Source organism: Psammomys obesus, unplaced genomic scaffold (genome assembly GCF_907164565.1).
Source record: "Psammomys obesus unplaced genomic scaffold, mPsaObe1.curated_primary_1811, whole genome shotgun sequence".
NCBI classification, from domain to species: domain Eukaryota; kingdom Metazoa; phylum Chordata; class Mammalia; order Rodentia; family Muridae; genus Psammomys; species Psammomys obesus.
This window is the reverse complement of record NW_026596256.1, coordinates 3,182,903-3,203,134: the sequence shown is the minus strand read 5'-3', so window position 1 is coordinate 3,203,134 and position 20,232 is coordinate 3,182,903. Positions and strand designations below refer to the sequence as shown.

Here is a 20,232-nt window from a genome sequence, read left to right as displayed (position 1 = left end):
CATATTTGCTGAGTTTTGCATTGTCTTTCTCCTCCTACTCGCTTGTGTCCCTTTTCCTGAGTTTGCAGCATCAACAGGTGAAGTTGTTTTTTCTCCGAATGGACCAGTGGGTGGAGATGGAATCTTCAACTGATTCTAAATCTCGTCCTGGAAAGAGACTTTGTGATTAGAAAACTAGCAGCCACAGATGTCAGTTAAGGGGGGATGGTTATCGGCTATTCTCTACAGAAAAGTGTAAGCGCTGGCAGCGTGTTGTGTGACTAGACACTCTGTCGGTCTTGACTCGTGGTTAAAGAAGAGCTCTGTCGATTTCTTTCCAAACCAGGACAGGGTCCAACTGCAGTTCTTTGTCTGAAACAAAAGAAACCCGAGAAGCTCCCTGAAACTATAATAGTCACAAGCTGCTTTGCCGCAGAGGCTTCAGGTAACCTAACAACAGCTGCAGAACTATTTTGGTTGGCAGTTACATTTCGGGCCGTATACAGAGGATCCCGACCGCTTGTTTGATGTGGGTGCAGAATGTTAGTTTCTGCCCAGAAGATGGAGGGAACCTGTCGGTACCTCACTCTCGTCTTGGTCAGACAAGACTCCTCCCTAAATACTGTGAGCCGTGGTTCCTCGAGAAATCCTTAGGGAATGCATCCAGGGAGGAAAAACTCAGGTGCTGTTCGGTTTTCGTAGGGATGAGTCCTATGGAACACCTCCTGTAATCGAAGATGAAGTTAGACCCAGACTGGAACAAAAGCCCAAGCTGAGAGTCTGAAGCCACAGCAGGGAGCCGTAGAAGGCTGACACTAACCCAAACCTGAAGCAGGTTTTTCAGGGGCAGCTCCCGGACCATGGTGCTGAGGGACAAAACCACATCCTACAGCCTCTCACCTACCTCTCACTGTCCTTTCTCCTGCGGTATGACTGATGGTTTGGTAAAGAATTAACGGTTTGGTTCTTTATTCAAAAGTAAGCGCAGAGCATGAGTTTCCCGAATGGTTTCATAGTCTAGCTGTGGGTGACAGTTACACAGCTGTGGCCATTTGTGGTCATTCATCAAGCTGTGCATTGATAGCTGGACATTTCTATATGTATAATAGACTTCAATTAAAGAGTTAAAAATAAGGAGCTGGAGAAATGGCTGGGTACTTACTACTTTTGCAGAGGACTAGGGGTCAGGTCCCAGCTTTCACAAAGCTGCTAACTAACAACTATCTACAAATCAGTTCCAGAAGATCCAGCGCCCTCTTCTGGGCTCCACTGGTACTACATGCACGTGTGCACAGACATACATGCAGGAAAATTCCCATACACAATTTTTTTTAAGTTATAAATGAAGCGCAATGGTTGACACCAATTAGATATTTCTTTTGACTAACCCTCCATTGATCCAATAATTACTTTATGATGGGAAAATGACTGAGTAAATTATGAGTTACTGATTATACTTCATTTATAACGAGTCTTTGAGGCTTTATGAATTACAACCAAGAAATAATTCTTTTCCTTCCTGCAGGTGGAGACAAAGCTGTATCATTCAGTAGCAGGCCCTTTGTTAAGAAATGCCTACTTCTTAAATGGAAGTAAATATCCAATCTTTGACAAAAATCCTGGTTACCACAAGGTCAGGATAATGACATTACCTAGAAATGTAATAAGTGAAAACGGTATTCTTAAATTCTTTCACTTTCTTCTTTGCTTCATATTAAGTTCTTGGAGTGAGAACCTGTGACTATTTTTGAAAGATGCTGCAGTTGGCAGTTTTCACTGTGACTCTGAACAGGACAAAACCCAGACTACATGCGAGTTCAAGCTAAGCTTCCTTGGCCAGACATTCGTCCTTGTTCGACACAGTCTTCAGCGGAGACAGGTGACTCCGTACCAGCCGAGAGCCTAGACTCTGTTGCATTTTAATCGCAGGACACCTGAATACCGCTTGTCTGTTGGCCTGCTTCATTTGTAAGCTGGGAGTCACCAGATCCAACTGTAAAACAAATGTCACAGACAAACCTGACTTCTGGCTTTACTGGGGGCATTTTCCGTTGTTTTGGGTGAAGTCGTTTTGAAAACACTGCACTTACGAAGGTGGCGTTACAGTCAGACTTACAGGAAGCAGAAAGCTGGGCTGGAGGTGGCCAAGAAAGTGTGGGCCGGGAGGCAAGCTTGGGGTAGCTGGCTGGACCTGGGGTCAGCTCAGTCTAGATGTAGTGTGGCTCCCTCGGGGTAGGGGAGGACAAGAGTGATGAAGAGTCCTCACTGCTGGCGGGGCTGTCACCGCCTGCGCGGTCAGCTGAGTGCCTCTGTTCACGTGACTCGGGAGCGTCCTGGAAGCAGGTCCCTGGCAGAGTCTGCCCACAGGGAGCCTCAGGTGCAGGAGTCACTTGTGTCACTTGCAGGGCTGGGTTTTGAGTGCTCCCTAAAGGCCTTCGTGGTGAGGAGGCGCTTACATGGTAGGCCTTTTAAACTGGGCCTAGCGGAAAGCCAGGCCCCCCGAGGATACTGGGGAGACACTGACCCCGGCCCCTTCCTGTTTCTTCTCGTCACTACCATGCAGTGGTGAGCTTTGCTGCCCTGCGTGTGTCTCCGCCATACTGCGTCACTTTATCCCGTGACTGAAAGCAAGCCACGATCAAATATCGACTGAAAACCTCTGAAGCCGTGAGTCGTATTAGAACCAGACTCCTCTGAAGTTGACCCATTCCTCTGTTGCCCGCGGACGGAAGCGTGAGTAACAGCCCATTCCAATTACTGCCGTGACTACGGCTCACAATGTGGGCCCGCAGCCTTTGGGAATCTTCTGCAGACCTAGGCAGGGCAAAGCCTGGGATGACTTGAAGGCATTGATTCACGACCATTCCGGGGGAGTCCAGGATACTGATGGAAGACTGCTAGGGGGTCCCTCTGCTCCCGGTCCGAGCCAGTCCCCTGGAGTCCTCCGCTGCCGCTGCCATGGGAGTGCTGATGGAGAGCGTCAGCCCCAGCGACGGGCTCACCTGTCTGGGCTCACAGACCTGCGTGGTGCACAACACGGGCATACCTGAAGATGGAAAGAACTCCAGTTCCTCCTGGGGTAGAAGCAGGCCCTTTTCGTTTATGTCAGGCCAGCAGGAGGCCATCTAGGGCTAGGAAGGATGGGTGGCCCCAGATGAATATGGGTCAGAGATCCAAGCTGCTGATCTCTCTAGAGTAGGCCTCGGGGCACCCAGGCCTCATCCTAACACATGCCACTACTGTCTTCAGTGCAGAGCGTCTAAACCTAGAATGCCCAAAGAGGCCTCTTCCCTTAGCTCCCTGCGCACAGCTCTGCCATGGAATGAGCTGGTGCCACCAGACTCAGGGACACAAATCCATTTGGAGCTTTTTCCGAGGTTTCACTGTGTCCCATGTATACTATCTACCCTACTGAATACATACTTTCATTCCAGCGGCTTTGAACACCTTCATCTTCTCTTCCCCTTTCTCGATTGCTTGATCTGAACCAGATGTCATGAACTTCAAGGTACTCATTTTGTCTTGGAGTGAAATTTCAGTTCCAGCCTTTTGGATCTAGGTTTTCAAGTAAGTGTTTTCTCGAGTGTTAATGTGCACATGAAGAGTTTGTTTTAGAATGTTGGATTTGGGGTTAGTTATAAGAATTTTTACTTTTAGGTGAATTTTATCTCTTTTATACAGTTAAGACATTTTGGCTGTAGTGCTGCAGGACTGTAATAGGTTCCGCAGTGTTGAGGGCTGTGTTTGCTATTCTTCAGTAGGAACTATGTCCTTTTAAATTTAAAGCCCTACCCAGACTGAACTGGAAAAACTCCAAGAGAGCCTTTGTCGTCCAGCACCTCTCACAGTCTGAAACCCTCTGACCTCTAAAACAGGCCCCTTCACTCCTGTGTTATACAGTACAGGAGTCTGTCACGAGACCAGCAGGGTCCTTTGAAGCCGTCTTTGTGACCTGGCTTAAGTTTCCCTTGTCCTATGCTTTCTCTGGTGGATTTTCAGGACTTTGCAATCTTGTAACTATCCAAGCTGTGTCCTTTAGGCATGTTAGGATTACGTTTGGAGGTACTGTTTGTTATGAGCCAATAAAAGCCAGGCTGTCAAGACAACCCCTGAGTGCTCTCTGAGAGGTGATGATGGCAGCTACAGCTTCAGCATCTCTGGGGTTCTGATTCTCGGTGACTGATCTCAGCTTCCTGGCTTTTTCTCCTTCTAGCTCCTCCTCTCCCTTTGCTTTCCTGTGAAGAGATGTGGTGAGAGAAATCATGCTTTTGTTTCCCGTTCCCTGAACCACATATAAGTTTCCAGTTTTATTATCGCAGTAAAAGTGTTTTATGCTGGCTTTCCTAAAATAAATAGATAATGCTGATAAAAATGTGAGCAGAAATGGTTAGACTCAGTCAGAACCATAAGAGGATGGGAATAAGAGCTGTTGGAAACTGCATGAATGCCCTTCCTTGGTACTCAGTGGCAAAGAACTTGACTATATTGTGTCTCTGCTGTGTAAGGCTGAATGCCATGGTGGAAGAAATATCAAGGCAGCAGGAAATCCAGGCTGCACACACACATTGATGCTAGCTGCTTTTAGTTAAGTAGATAGTAAAAGTGAAGAGGAAAAAGGCAAGTGGAGAGATCTGGAAACACTGCAGCTTAAATTAAACTTACTTAAACTATTTTAGTTTTGAGAGTCTCGGGTGCTTGGCATGCACCTGTAGAACCGTTTCCTGGAGATTCATTTCTCTTATGGTTAGCAGTTGAGGAATGTAGACCCTAGCGTAGCCATGGTGCAGGGGCTCTGGTATGACTCTTAGCATGGGCAGGCCTTAGGGTGTCCAGGTAATGCTGATTTTACTAGCACAAGCCACAGAGGCTTCTTCTGCAGTCCCAAAAGAAAAGTCTAGAATGCCGGTATGCCACGGGACAGAGTCTGAGGCTATGACAGGGAGACGTGCGGTGAACCTGTGAGGCTGAAGCCAAAGCTTCCCTGTCAACCTCAGGCACTTAGAGGTACCAGGATCGTGGAACAATGTGAGAGGCAGCTGTGGGGCCAGCCCCAGGGGTATCCGTGTAGGGACTGTAGGCAGCAGGCAGCAAAGGTCCCAAGCTCTTTGGAGCTCACACCATGTGTTTTTGACGGATGTGAGACACTGTCCTTCAGTGTTTTCCTCTTTCTTTGGGCTTCACTGCTATTCCCCACTTCTGGAATGGGGACATTTAAGCTGTGTCATAGGGGAAGTTTATAACCCGCCCTGTTGGTTTTTGTAGGGGCCAAGGCCTAAGGGCTTTCTTTGTTCCTCTGAGGAGACTTTGCACTCGGACTTTTGACAGTGTTTTAGCTGTTAAGACTCTAGGTACACTTATGGATGGACTGCCTTGGAGACAAACTTGGGACAGGGGGCAGAAGCAGTTTGCTAGGGAAATAACATTGAATATCTTCCCGTTTCCATGTGATGGTGGCTTACTTGCCACTCAGTGGTGCTTGGAAATGGTAGGCCTTGAAGTTGGGCCTACTAGAAGGAGTCAAATGTCTTTGGAGAGAGTCTAGGGACCTGGCTGCTCCCTCTGTCTATTACGTGCTTCCACCATGTGACCAAATGCCCAGAGCAAATGCCAGAGAACCATGCATGGAGACCTCTGAAAACACCAGCCAAAATAAGCCCTTCCTCCTTCCTTCCAGCTGAATTGCCTCAGGTGTTTGGAACCATGACAACTGACAGACAGAAGAGCTACGAGCATTAAGTGCAAGTCTATCAATAAAGGCTCGGATTAGTTTGGAAAATCCAACAGGGAGTTGGGGTAGACCGATGCCACCTTGAAAGAAAAGATGACGGAGGAGCACCAAATCCATCCAACGGCACCAGATGCCTTAAGCGTTGGATACAGCTGACAGCAGGATGCTCAAGGGGAGTTCGCAATGTAGAACAAGGAGGCTGTTTACTGAGGTGGAATTAATGGAAGGTTTTAATCTCTTGAGAGGGAATGAACAATTCACACGGCCAGTGTCTGCAAGGAGATTTCCAAGTCCTTTTTCTCTTCTACTCAAAGTTAAGGAAACCTGTTTGGATGGAGATGAGGTTCTTAGTAAAGATCCAGGGATAAGAAGGAAGATTGAGGCTGGCCAAATAAGTTCCTTAAGAGGATGGAACTGGGGCCTTAGAGTTGGTTCCTACTCCAAACATCTGTTAAAGGAAGCAGGTGGCTCCGGAGTTCCCAGTGTCTTCTTGAGGGTACTCTGGTGTCTATGGATGCGCAAGAATGAGAGTTGGTGTCAACACGTGGAACCCAGGCCATTCAATCACTGGAGCGCCTGAGTGGGCATTGCCTCATGAACCCGTGGGTTGAAATTGATGAGCTACACAGACTGAGCTGGGATGGAGGGAAGCCCACTCTCGGGCTGGCAGCATTGTTCGTGACCAAATGTAACTGCTTCACCCTCGTGACTCTGATGTGGCCAACAGAAATGACTCTGAACTGTCTGATGGGAACATGGGTGTTGTGCTGCGGTGATGAAGGTCGAGGAAGGGGCACTTCTGAGGCTCAGCTCCAATAGTAAGGCGGAAAAGCTGGGACTTACTCACCTCTGGGAGTTGTCAGGATGTTACACTGGCCCAACAGAACAAAAGATTGGAGTGTGCACTCTTAGGTGTTTCTACCGTCATTTATTTATTTATTTATTTATTTATTTATTTATTTATTTATTTAATTATTTATTTATTTTACTTATGCTCTGTTTTTAATAGGGTACTGGAGGAGATTTTAGTGGGATTAAACTTCATGAAACACTTTCTTTCTGAATTATTTGAACTTTATTTTAAAGAAATCCTTCCAATTAAAGTTGGAAACACACAAACATGAAAAGCTTATGAAATCAAAACAGGATTAAGGATAGGTAGATGGCAGAGGACCTTGCAGTTTATTCAGCCTAGGAGAACAAAGGAAATGATATATCAAAGTGAAGACAGAGGGACAGAGCTCATCACCCCGGGACATAAACATGATGTATTGCACATCGAGGAGAAGGACACCCGTGAGGTGTGGTCAGGATAGAGCCCAGCCGCCAGCCGTGCCTCCACCATATACATCTCCAGGCAGGAAATCCTGCATTGTGACAGCAGGAAATTCAAGAGCATGGGGAGGTCCGGGGCTCTGAAAAACTTCTCAGTGGTGCAAGGGAGCGACCACACCGAGCAAAGGAAGCTCTGTGCACTCCAGTGAGAAGAGGGAGGAAATTAGCTACCCAAAACAAGCAGGCTCAGAGGCCATGCTAGAGGGAGAAAAGCCCCCATATCCCACGAGATTTCAGGAAGCCGGTCCAGCCCTGTGCAGCAGCATGAATAGGCAGAGGAAGGAATGCAAAGGCAGATAAAGAGGGCTGCTGCAACCCCAGCCCAGCCTGTTTAAATATATCTAGTGTAGAGTGGAAGAATAGGGAGGGATGGAAAAGGCTCTGCACAATAGTGGGATCCTGCAGCCTTTCGGCCAAGTGGGTGGGGAGTAAGAAGTGCAGGGGTTACACCATCCCACCCTACCGGGATAATGATAGTGGAAGGTCCATTCACAATGGAACTGGGAATGTTCAACTTTGTGACAGTGACATACATTTTAAACAGTGAAAGTGCGGGTTGTTTCTTAACGTGCTCTCAGGAAGATCAACTCTGAGAGGCCACTTCTGCCGAAGCCTGCTGACTTCAGGCTCCGCATTCTGGAGGTGACGCTGTTATTTACCCACAGCAATGCTGTCAGTTTGCTGTTGGGACCAAGCAGAAGCCATTGCTAGTTGGCTAATTTCTACAATGCCTCTGAGATTCTAGTATACGTGCAAACAGAAGATTGGTGAAAACCATCTCCCATTCATAATTTGCCAACTGTATGTTCTCAAGAAACCATTTTATTTGGAAGGCACACAGCGACTGAGACATTTCACATCATCCATCACAATATGAACCCTAAGAGATCGTTTACTGGAAAGTGTTTTGAGAAATTTACAGATGGGAAGTGGCAGGCACCACAAGTCTGCTGGGTCTCTGCCCACTCTTTTCAAAGGTAGGAAATGTTCCTTTTCTTTGTGATATTGGCTCGCCACACTGTGAACCGAAGTGAGTAGACCGGGTCAAAGGTGAAGGGAGTGGAGCAAGCAAGCCAAAGTGTGTGGGTAATTACTGTACACAGGCCTAGTTCCAGGCAAGGTGGTTGGGTTGACCTAAGCAAAGTCCTCCCTTTGTCTGCCAAGAGGATGAGGTTAATTGGGCTGGAGGATTTGGGAGGAAAACTGATGTTAGCAGACCATCTAACCAAATGCTTGACTGTTCAGCTGGATTCTCCATCAAGTGCTGTGTGTCTATGCGTGCATGTAATTCTCACAACAAACTTGTAAGGATTAGCCCATTTTACAGAAGAGAAGCCTCCAAGTAATTTTGCTTGAGGGCACAGAGTTATTAAGAACCATAGGAAGAATTATAGCAAATGGTTGATTTGCTGCTCCACTCTCGGTTTTAAAATATATTTATTTAAGGTTAATCACACATGTGCATGCATTCATTTGAAAGATGGGATTGGCAGTCAGTAGCTAAACTTCCTGTGTAAGTTCTGGTATGTAGGAGGGAGCTGTGGAGAGAAGGCACATTGCTGTGGACTCTTCTTAAAGTGCTCCATCCAGCATTTCCTCCTGTCACAACCACTATTCTAAAAACAACAAGCACCGGAAATTTTTTTGCCCCTTTAGCCCCTATTTTTTCCCTTAAGATGTTCCTGAGTAAATCTGTGTGTCAGCTCTCACTTCGAATTCTCAGGAATGTGAACCATTCAGAGCGGGAATCTCACCATCAGGAACATTTAGCTTTGAATGTTAATGTTTGGGCCACCTCATGGCTGCTGCCTCCTCTGCCATTGTTGTCATCGTACTTGTCGTTGTCATCATCATCATCTTGTGACCTGTGCAGATCTTGTGCTTCTGGAGCCATTCCAGAGATCGGGGGTGATGATGATGATGATGATGATGATGATGATGATGATGATGATGTCTTGGAAAACTCTGGTCAGAAGCCTGGCTTATATAGAGTGTGGCCAGATGGCTCTGTCATTTGCCTTATCCACAAGTCTTCATTTGATAGAAATGCTGTGAAGTATAAGCCAAAGGGGAATTCAGATTAGCCCTTCGGATAATCACACACACACACACACACACACACACACACACACACAGAGAGAGAGAGAGAGAGAGAGAGAGACAGAGAGACAGAGAGACAGAGACAAGAGAGACAGAGAGAGTGGGGATGCTGTGAAGGTTAAGTAGATAAATGTACACACACCACTGAAATGGTGTCTGTCAGAATTATACATTAGCTCCTGTTATCACTGATGTTTTTGTGTGTTGCTTTCTGAAGATTTGACTGTAAATAATTAAAGGATGGAAGGTGATCTAAAATTTTTTTCTAAAGTTCCATTTACTGAACAATTTTTTCTCTGTCATTCTTTTCTTTTCTCTTACACTTCCTTATTCCCTCTGTCCTTACAAAGTTAGTTATTTCAGTCAGTGAAGATACTCTCATACAGAGGACAATTAAAGTGTCCATATTTGTGGTCACTGATTTTAAAATGTGTAATTATGAACAGGTAATGACATGTACACTATCAAATGTTCAAAGATACCAGGAAATAAATAGCAAAAGCAAGCCATTTGAAAGTGGTGTAGTTTAGAGGGACAAAGATGAAATACTTTAAAGAAGTAAACAGAATCAAAGAGACTTGGGAAATATCATACTGCAGTTGCATCTTATGAATTGAAATGATGAGAGGACACTGGGGTGTTTTTGAGAATGACAGTCTTTCCTGGCTCCTGGTGAGCTTAACTTGGGGTGTAGTGGGTTTCTGGTTTCTGGTTTCTAAGGTCCCAGAAACCAGACTAAACCAAAACCACTCTGAGCAAGCATCTTTTGGGTTCTTGTCTCACAAATTTGAAGAATGGAATTCACGGGCCACTGTGGGTGAGTTTCAGAAAAAAGTATCTTATCATAAGGATCTTAAAAGAAAGAAGAAAGGCAGAGCTACAGTATATAAGAGGGGTCTCTGGGAGTGGGTACCACGAAAGGGCCACTGTCTTGGTGTTAGCAAGGCATTACCTGATGGAATGGAGACTTTGATGAGCTGGTCTGTCCAGTTTCCACTCCAGGTGTTCAGGTCTTCAGGATGGCTTCCAGGAATGAGATGCCCAGTTAAGAAAGAAAGACAAGGAAAAGCCGAACCCTCTTCCTGGCATCTCCGGCCTCCAGCAAGTACGAAGCTACCAACACAGGTCCAAGGACTTTTCTTGATTTCGGTTAACAGAAAAAACTATTGCCTTTGGGGTCTTTACCCTAAAGCTGCCTGGCCAATTTTCATCTCTTCTTCTCAGTAAGAAGAGGGGCTAAAGAAACAGTGGCAAAGTCCTCTCAAGTTGAAGTTGCTACATATTTTCTCTCCTATTGCTCTACCACAACTTCTCTTAGCCCTTTTGTTTCTCCTTAACGCTCCTAATGCAGAGAAGTGTTTGACTTGAAGATTTAAAATTCACAGAGATGGGTTAAGCTAAAATGTTCATTCGTTTGCCTATCTCTTCAAATTTACATTACAATTCTCTACCTCCTTGGTGGTATCTTTAAAGGAGTTGATCTCGTGTGGGGGTGTGGAGGGAACAGCACCTTGTAAGAGAGTTGTGTGAAAGAGAGATCAATGCCATGTTTCAGTCTAGGAACTTTTCAATATTCAGGTTTGTGTGTACTGAGGAAGACTGTTTGATATTTATTTTAGATTTATAACCACCCTCTCTTGGAAGCTTGATTTTTACTTTTATTTTTTTTTTCCAGCTGCTCTGTAAAATTATACACTGTCCTTTTAGTTTTGCCACAGATGGGTCTTATACAACTGTCCCTTTCCTCTGGTATCCCACTCTGCCATTTTTCCTATAATACAATACTAGCAACATTCTACATAGTTGTTTTAAAAATCTTTTCTTAAATATATTTGCAATTAAAAATGGAGATTTTGTTTGTTTGTTTGTTTGTTTGTTGCTGTAGTTTTTAATCATAAAGAAAGGTCAAAGTTTTAAATTAAAGATTTGGAAGAGTCCATTTTAAGGAGAGTGGTTAAAAAAATAAAGAAAGAGCTAGGAGATAAGAGGAGCAGAGGGGATGGGAGGGGAGGAAAGGAGAGGAAAAGAAAAGACAAAAGGGGAGGGTACTGGAGGGGAAGGGGAGGTGAGCAAAGGAGAGAAGAGAAGAAGAGAAAAAGAGAAGAGAAGAGGAGAAGAGAGGAGAGGAGAGGAGAAGAGAAGAGGAGAGAAGAGAAGAGGAGAGGGGAGGGGAGGGGAGGGGAGGAAAGAAGAGAAGAGAAGAGAAGAGAAGAGAAGAGAAGAGAAGAGAAGAGAAGAGAAGAGAAGAGAAGAGAAGAGAAGAGAAGAGAAGAGAAGAGAAGAGAAGAGAGGCAAATCTCACCCCAGTTTGGTCATCAGTGAGTCTGTCTAAGAACAGTTGAACCACATCTGACAGCTGACACTGGGTCTGACTGATGTTAGTTTCTGTATTGTACTAGTTTTACTAGATTCTGCTATTTTGATACATATTTTGGACATTACTCATTTACCCATCACTTGCATAACTTGGTAATTGTGGCTAACCAATTTGGAAGACCTCTTGAATTTTCCACACAGCCAACTGGCCAAGTTATTTTCAGATATCCAAATTACTCTTGATGCTGGTGTTGCCCTTTAAATGCATGCCTTTTTTTTTTTTCTTCTAATTTGACTTTGTAGACAAATTGACTTTGTAGTGGCATTTCTTCTTACCCAAATAGTTTACTTATGAATGAAGCCCTCTGGCTCATACGTTCTCTATTATTGCTAAGCCAATGCTTATATACTAAGAGTAAATGGAGCTGTTGTACAGCATAGCTAGGCTGGTTTGTCATGATTTCAAGAGAGCTGAGATCTTTTCTTAAGACATGAACCCCTCTAGTGTAAGGACTCAAGAAACCATTTCAGAACTCAACAACGGCATACGAGAACCTCACCCACCCTCCCACCCACTTCCCTGGCCAAATCTACTGGTTTAGGTATTTTTTTCCCCATCAAGTATCAAGGAAATAAATACAAAATCAAAAGACACCCTTTTAATCTACCCTGAAGACTGTTGAGGCAATTTGTGCTAGGGCTGACACTTAGAGTTGCAATTGCCTTCACATTCATTTTATCTTCCTTCAAGGCCCATATCCAATGTCTCCACCCTACATTCCACCCCACAAGGCTTGCTTAATTCACATTTTTCCTACAGTGTTTAAGGTCAATATTAATGGAGTAGCTGATGAAGACTTAACATGTATGTTCCAAAACTGACCTCGCATAGTCCTCGTGTAACTCCATTAATATGTACCGTTATTACCCCAACTTAGAGCTACAGAAACTGAAGGGAAGTGAAGGTAGGTGTACTGTACCTTTTCAGACCACACAGCAAATTAGCATTACTTCCAGGTTGCTAATGTGAGTCATGAGACCCAGGACACACGTCTGTACTTCCTTCTGCATGGCTTCTGTGGCTTTTATCTGGCTTCTTTCACCCAGCGATTTCCAATCACCTGCATAAACAAGCTTTGGACACAATATTAACTTCCAGAGACACTGACACTCTAGGTTTTGCTGATGTTTATTTTCTGTAATTAATAATTAGTTAATTGATTAATTTCCTTTCACTTAGTTTATTTGGTTTTTGAGACAATGCCTTTTATCAGGATGGCTATATATTTCTTGGTCTGCTATCATCTGAAAAGGGCTGGTTCTCCAGGTTTTGGTCTATTGGAGCACTGATCAGTTTGTACTGAAATGTTTGGTTATGTATCAGTTGTCCAAGCTAGACTGTGATTCCCCAAAGCAAACACTATACCTTTAATTTTTCTTGCACCCTCAGCATTTACACCAGTGGTGGGCACATAGAAACTGCTCAGTAAATTCTGTCTCAGGCAACTCCGGCTGCTCTGGCATTCCATACTATGCCTGTGGTGGCTTTACCACCAGAACCTTATCTTCTCACAGAGTTGGAGGTTTGAAGGCTCAGTTAAACATGTTAGCAAATCTTGTGTCTAACAGGGGTTGCTCCCTGGAGGTAGGGAGCTTATCCTGAAGAGCACATGAGGGCCAGTCAGGAGGAAATGAAAACAGAACAAGAGCTCTGTTTTCTTGTAAGGACATTAGTTCAGACTTTGGCACCCTACCCTCATGACACCAACTAACCTACAGATAGAACATAAATTGGTGATGGATAGAAGATTGATGATAGATAGATAGATAGATAGATAGATAGATAGACAGATAGATGATAGATGGTAGACAATAAACAAATTTAAAATTATTTATTGTATGTGTAAGAATGAGGCTCACAATCATCCATAACTCCTGTCCCAGGGGATCCCACGCCTTTGTTTGGCCTCCACAGGCACAAGGTGTACTTACGGGCAAAACACACACATAAAATGAATCTAACAACAACAACACACACACACATCAGGAAAATGTGTAGAAGAGTGACAGAAAAGGACAAGAATATAACATTTACATCTCAAAATTATTTGTATTTGTTTGGGTGGCTCATCAGTGCCCCTTTTTTCTGGTGCCCTCCCACCCATGCCCCCCCCCTTTCCTTTGATCAGGATTGGTTAATCTCCAGGGATTTCCCCTCCCAGAGCTATTGTTGGAGCTCCTGCTTCCTTAATCTAGCTCTTGATTTATTCCCTTGTTTTTGCGGATAGCGTTCTCTAAGAAAAGGATGCCTGGGCATTAAATCTTGAGAACCTGGAATGTTTGGAGTGTCTATCCGGCCTTTCTTGCTATGGCATGGTTCTCCTGTGACCACCCAAAGCTCTCCTTTTCCTTCTGGCTTCCAACTTAGCACCTCAGTTCTCTCATCATGCTTGCTTGTATACACTGGCATCACAGGCGGCTTTTATCTTTTAGTTTTTACTGATGACGATTTCTAACTTGAAGATTGTCTTCTCCGTATGTTTCCATCACAGTAGCAGAGTAGCTGATGACTACTGCGCACTGATACTTTCTGTTTACCTCCCGTCTTTTCCTTCTTGTGTTCAGGGAACAATAAGTTGTCAATGGTCTAATGCCGTCTCTTGAAGTTAGATTTGCTATTTACTTTCCTTTAAAACAGAAATAAATGATAGCCCACATCTGTGATTCCAGTTACTTTAGGAGAATGAAGAGTATAGAGCCAGTTCTGGGCATCACAGACAGAGCTATGCTCTGCAACCCTATCTTGAAAACAAAACAAAACAAAACAAAATAAAATAAAACAAAACAAACAAAACAAACATCCTCAGAAAAGCAAACCAACTAAGATGATGGTTCTTAACCTGTGGGTCACAACTCCTTTGGCAAGCCTCTGTCTCCAAACATATTTACATTATGATTTATACCAGTAGCAAAATTACAGTTAAGAAGTAGCAATGAAATAATTTTAAGGTTGGGGCTCACCACAACATGAGGCACTGTAATAAAGGGTCTCAGCATCAAGAAGGTTGGGAACCAGTGAGCCATGATCTTGAAATTGAAATGGCAATTGTTAGCTACTATATATCGACTTTCTATTTTCATTGTAGACTCTTCTAACTAACCTAAAACGGCCATGGGTCAGGTCATGGATCTCACAGAAGGAACACTGGGAATTAAAAAGACCCCGTTCATATTTCATTTCACTTCTTTCTTTCCTTTCATTTTCTCTTGTTGACTTTGCACGGCTTCATGTTCCCATGTCAGCGATTTCAGTTTTAAAATGAGTACTTAAGACCCAGATCTATATTTGGCTGTGTGCATGATCAACGTCATGTGCAGTTAAATCTTCTGCATTTTCAAACTAATGGCAGAAATTGACCTTGATGTTTCCCAGGGGGACAGAGTCATAAATATAAAAACAGGGGGAAAAATTCCTCACCAAGGTAGCAAATGACTCAGTGCAGCTTCTGCAGCAAATGGGAGACAATTCACAAGGCTGGCTCATCACAAACGGTACAACAAATTACCCAGGAGCAGGAAGGAGCACGGTGCTCAGGTCTGCTGCTGCTGCTGCTCATGTCTATAATATCCTTCTGGAGAAACTAAAGACAAGTCTACCACTTAAAATCACGCTTTGTGATCAAAACAACACAGATATATGGCTGTCATGTAAAGATGGTGTCCAGAACATTAATAAAGGAAATCTACAGATAACTCCTCAAAACTGGGCAGTCGCTGCCCTGACTCTGTAAACCTTTTCAGTGATGAGCTATTAGACCAATGGGTCAGTTTGAAATTCAAAACACCTTACTTACACTTTGACACGGACAGAAAGGCCACCTTGATAAGGCAGAGGGAGGAGCAGGGGAGCAACGTGCTCTTCCTCGAGTGCTAACAGACAGGCGTGGTGCAGCACTTCTCTTGGGAGCTTGTACTGTGCCCTGGCTGTCAGCTTCAGCCTCTTCTGCCTTCTGTCCTTGAAGACGCCTCAGCATACTAGGCTCATAGTCACCTCTTTGTAGCTGCTCCCATCTGCATCCCAGGATAATTGTTTCTGTTGCCGGAGATTTTTAGGTAAAAGTCTGGGCTCCAGGCAAGGCTTAAACACTCATCCGCTTGTGCCCACTAAAAAGACAAATAATCTCGAAAATCAGAGAATGAGGATCTAACATGCACTCTTCCTGACATGCACGTGGCCATGTTCAGAAGAGAAACAAAGGGAGCCAGTGATCTTCAAGCCTGTGTTTGAGTTACTGACAAGAAGCTCAGAATTATGCCTGCCATCACGAAGCCTTCCTGATCCAGGTGTAATCCACCCCACCCATCTTTGCTTAGATCCAGTCTGTCCTGCAAGGTGGTCGAGCTTCCTGGGAAGCTCTTCCTGGGAAGCAGGCTCCCCTCTGGCTAACATAAGGCCCTTTGCCTTCTCCTCTCCCCCGCACAGGATCCCTGCAGAGATCTTAGGTTCTGGCAGGGCAGGTGCACTGCCTGCAACCCCCCTCAAGCTTCAACCTGCCCTATCTACCAGCTGTGCTAATGGTATTTGGAGTATAGGTGCTTTTGAAACAGGCTTGGAGCAAACAGGAAGGAGGCTGTGTAGGACAGGGGAGCTTTTGTAGGCAAGAGGACTGGGCCCTAGGTTCACTCTCCATCTGCATTCATTATACTGGAGTCACAATAGTCATAACACTTTATGTTTTTCATAGATTGGCTGTGAGCCTTAAGTAATAACAATATGAAGAGCTCGGGCTTGTTGCTGACATTAGAGAAGAAATCAGTGAAAGCCACCTACTGTTTGTGTACTGAAGCGATTCCTAATTGCTGGCCTCATCATTTTATTTGACATAGACGTGATAATGACACACAGCCGTTCTTCTCAGTTCATAGCCGTGGGTACCACCCTGCAATAATCAAGGGCTCATCTGGTGGTCGCTTTCTTCATCTCCAGATGGTGATTGGTTGGCTTGGGAGAGGACAGAAGAGCACACATTCTCAGGAGCTCACCACAAGGTACGTGATGAGGCTGGGTAGCCATCTTCTGGATCGGTGATGCCATCCTTGCAACATGCCATTTCCAGACCCGGAAGACTTCCTTCAAGCAGCTGCGATGTCAAGTGTTACCTCTGGTTGCTTGTCCTCTTTTACCTGTGAGGGTATTAAGTTCAGGAAATAACTTACTCTACTTCCTCCCTAAGTAAAAAGAAAGCAGAAGCACAAAACAAGCAGTTCAAGCGCTATGGTAGAAATTAACGTCGTTTTATGTTGTCTTTTTCTTTAATATCACATACTAATGGGCAGCATTCCCTTCTCACAGCTGTTTCTTTTCATCTGATCTTTTTCTTCTGAGCAAAATCTACTCACTTATTATTGATACCAACTGTGGAAGATTTTTTAGTAATTTCGGATGTGGTTGCTTATATTACCTTACTTTTGTTTTTGAGTGACATAAAATGTATTCTTTTTGTTTTTTGTTTTTGTTTTGTTTTGTTTCTCAAAACAGGGTTTCTCTGTGTAGCCCTGGCTATCCTGGTACTCGCTTTGTAGACCAGGCTAGCCTCAAATTCAGAGATCCTCCTGCCTCTGCCTCCGGAGTGCTGGGAATTAAAGGCGAGCACTACCACAGCTCGGCAAAAAATATCTTCTTTAAAGAATAATACTTCAGGGTGGAAATACACGACATTCCCTGGAAAGGGACTTGTCCTGCTTCGGTAGGAGGTGAGAGCAAGCCTGGAGTAGAAGATCACCAACTTCTGAAGTCCCTACCATACTTACACGGTAACTCATTTTTATAAGGTCAACTAATTCACATTTTTAACTGGTGACAACCAGCATGTAAACATTGGCCAATAACTAGAAAATTGTATTATAAAGAACATACATATGTGTGTATGTGTATGGAATCATCTCCATATAAGTGCATTTATGGACAAGCATAGATTCTCAAACTATAATAATACAAACAGCTCCAATACACTGATGCAATTATGAAATAGCTCTTTATGTTTAAGACAAATGTTCATGGTTTTTTGCATCTTTTTTTTTTTGAGACAGGGTTTCTCTGTGTAGCCTTGGTTGTCCTGGATTCACTTTGTAGAACAGGCTGGCCTCAAACTCACAGAGATCCACCTGCCTCTGCCTCTCCATGTGCTGGGATTACAGGTGTGCGCTACCGCGCCCAGCATTTTGTGATTGATTTCTTTCCTGTATTAGAGCACAGTGCTGTGCTTTCATGCATAGCATAGAAATTTTTATCTGTACATAGTCATTTTGATTGCTCCCTGCACAGCTCATAATTTTAAATGGTTTAAATTCATGGTACCATTCAGATATTGTTCAAAAATGCAAATATCCACAAAAGGAATGTCCGCCAAAATGATTTTTCTATATCAGATTGAAGAACAAAACCCGAAGCACAAGTAGGATAAAATAAATTGGCATAAGAACCAAAACACCTGCGGGTGATGGCCAAAGGTGAAAATGGGGCAGGAGAGACAGGAAAGATGGGGTTCTTATTGAAGGGCCCTACAAATTAATAGTCTAACCTCGAATGCTTCAAGCTGATTCTCATGTAAGCATAAACTGAGAGAAGACATTCAGTTAGATTCCTGGGTTCTGCTTGAACACTTTTAGAATATCCCCTGATGCTTCTGATTAGGGAGTCTTCCTCTTGACATACTTTGAGGCGGGCTATTTTTAAGCATCTGTACAGCATTTTGCTTCCCAGAGTTTCAAGACTCCTGATTTCTGCTCGTCAAAGTCAAGATTCCAGCTGATTAAACCATAGGCAGGGGGCAGAGATGGTCCAATTACTGGAGGCAACTGAGCCTGCAGGAGTTACAGGCGTAAAACTGCAGAGAAAGTGAAGAAAACAACAGAGGGCAACACGCTTCATGTCTGCCTACACGAGGTGAGGCGTCATGCAGGTGACTTTCCCAAAGTTGAAGTGACCCATTTTAGAGATTGTGAGAGTGATTCCTAGAGAGATTAGTCAGTTGCCCCCATCGCTCATTCTCTCACTCTTTCTTTCTGTCTCTATCTTCTCTGTCTTTGTCTCTCTCTCTCCTATGAATAAAAGAGAACAGGGTTTCTCAGCTTCAGTACCATTGACACTTGGGAACAGATACTTTTTTCCTGCATATTTTAGGATGTTTAGCATTTCTGGCTCCTATGTAGTTGATGTTAGTAGTTCCCTCTCAGCATGGCAAACAAGTGTCTGTAGTCAGTGTCTGTTGCCTACTGGTAGAAAAACTGCTGCTGGGAAAACATTGAAATATAATGCTGTTTGATGTGCATACTCAATAGGACACAATTTTCTCCCTCACTTGCTCAGTTCTGTTGTCTGCTCCTTTGTTGTTGTTTGGTTGGTTGATTGGTTGGTTGGTAGGTTTGGCTTGGTTTTTTGAGACAGGGTTTCTCTGTGTAGCCCTGGCTGTCCTGGAACTCCCTGTGTAGACCAGTCTAGCCTGGAATTCTGAGATCCATGTGCCTCTGCCTCTCTGCCTCCTGAGTGTTGGGATTAGACATGCACCACCACACCCAGCTTGTCCGCTGCTTTAAAACGTAAAGTGAGAGAGGATAGGAGATGGCAGATTACAGGCTGCCTCCTCCACTTCTCCAAGTGAGGAAGTCAGGCTAACAAAGATAGACTCTATTCCAAAGAGAAGATGAAGGTCAGCAATTCACAAGGGGAGGGAAGAAATTACAGAAACAAAACAAAACAAAAAAAAAAAAACAACTAGGAAAATGAGCAATATGCTTTAGGTTTTTTTTTTTTTTCATATTTCGTGTGTGTGTGTGTGTGTGTGTGTGTGTGTGTGTGTGTGTGCTTGAGTGCATGCACACAACAGTGTGTGTGAGGAGGTAATAGGACAACCTTGTGTGTCCTCTTAGAAAGCATGAAGACATCCTTGCCTTCTATTTTATTTTGACAGAGTCTCGCAAAGGAAGTCTGGGACTATTGTACTAGCTGCTTTATTCCACCAGACCTTTAAGGAAGCACTATCACCAGTGCTGTTCCATGCAATATAAAGGAAGGAACACTACCAAATTCACTTTATGGAGCTGGCATCAGTTACCATGATACCAAAACCACAACAGGAACAACCAGCGAAGAAAGCTACAGACCAGTTTCCCTGAGGAACATTGACAAAAAATGCCCAATAAAACAAACTGAATTCAAATGCACATTAAGAAGGTTAGATACAACCAGGTTGAATTTCATCTCAGGGACAAAAAGATGGTTCAACATGCGCAAATCAGTGAATGGAACACAGCATATAAGAAGAATTAAGAACAGAAATTATATGATCATATTAGTAGATGAAGAAGAAACATCTAGGAAGTTTAACATCTCTTGAAGAAACTAAAATATAAATAACATACTTCAACTCAGTATATATTATATATTATTATATATTATATAGTGTATACTTTATATAGCCAACATTATACTTTATGGGACAGGGGTGGGGACTAAAAGCATAGCCTTTAAAACCTGAAATGAGTCAGGAGGTGCCCCTCTCTCTGCTCTTATTCAGTATAGGGCTTGAAGTCTTAGCTAGAGCAAAAAAGTAAGAGAAAATAAACAGATTCAGCTCAGAAAGGAAGCAATCAGATTGTTTCTATTTGCCTTTTGCATGATCTTTCACCTAAAAGATGCCAAAATCTATACCAGAAACTATAATTAAAATAAATAATAAACTAAATTAAATTCTAACTAAAAGAACAAACAACTT

At 43.7% G+C, this 20,232-nt stretch overlaps 1 protein-coding gene across 2 annotated transcripts in view; it reads left to right on the top strand.

Annotated features, from left to right (window-relative positions):
* Nucleotides 1-17,478, top strand: part of Cog6 (component of oligomeric golgi complex 6) — an 86,612-nt gene extending 69,134 nt beyond the window's left edge. Inside the window, exon 20 of one of the 2 annotated variants that reach the window (XM_055596803.1) lies at nucleotides 16,446-17,478. In XM_055596803.1, coding sequence (XP_055452778.1) covers nucleotides 16,446-16,547 — 102 coding nt within the window. In that variant the 3' untranslated portion in view covers nucleotides 16,548-17,478. The remainder of the gene's footprint in view (nucleotides 1-16,445) is intronic. The other variant, XM_055596806.1, reaches the window with a different exon arrangement.
* The last annotated feature ends 2,754 nt before the right edge of the window (nucleotides 17,479-20,232 follow it).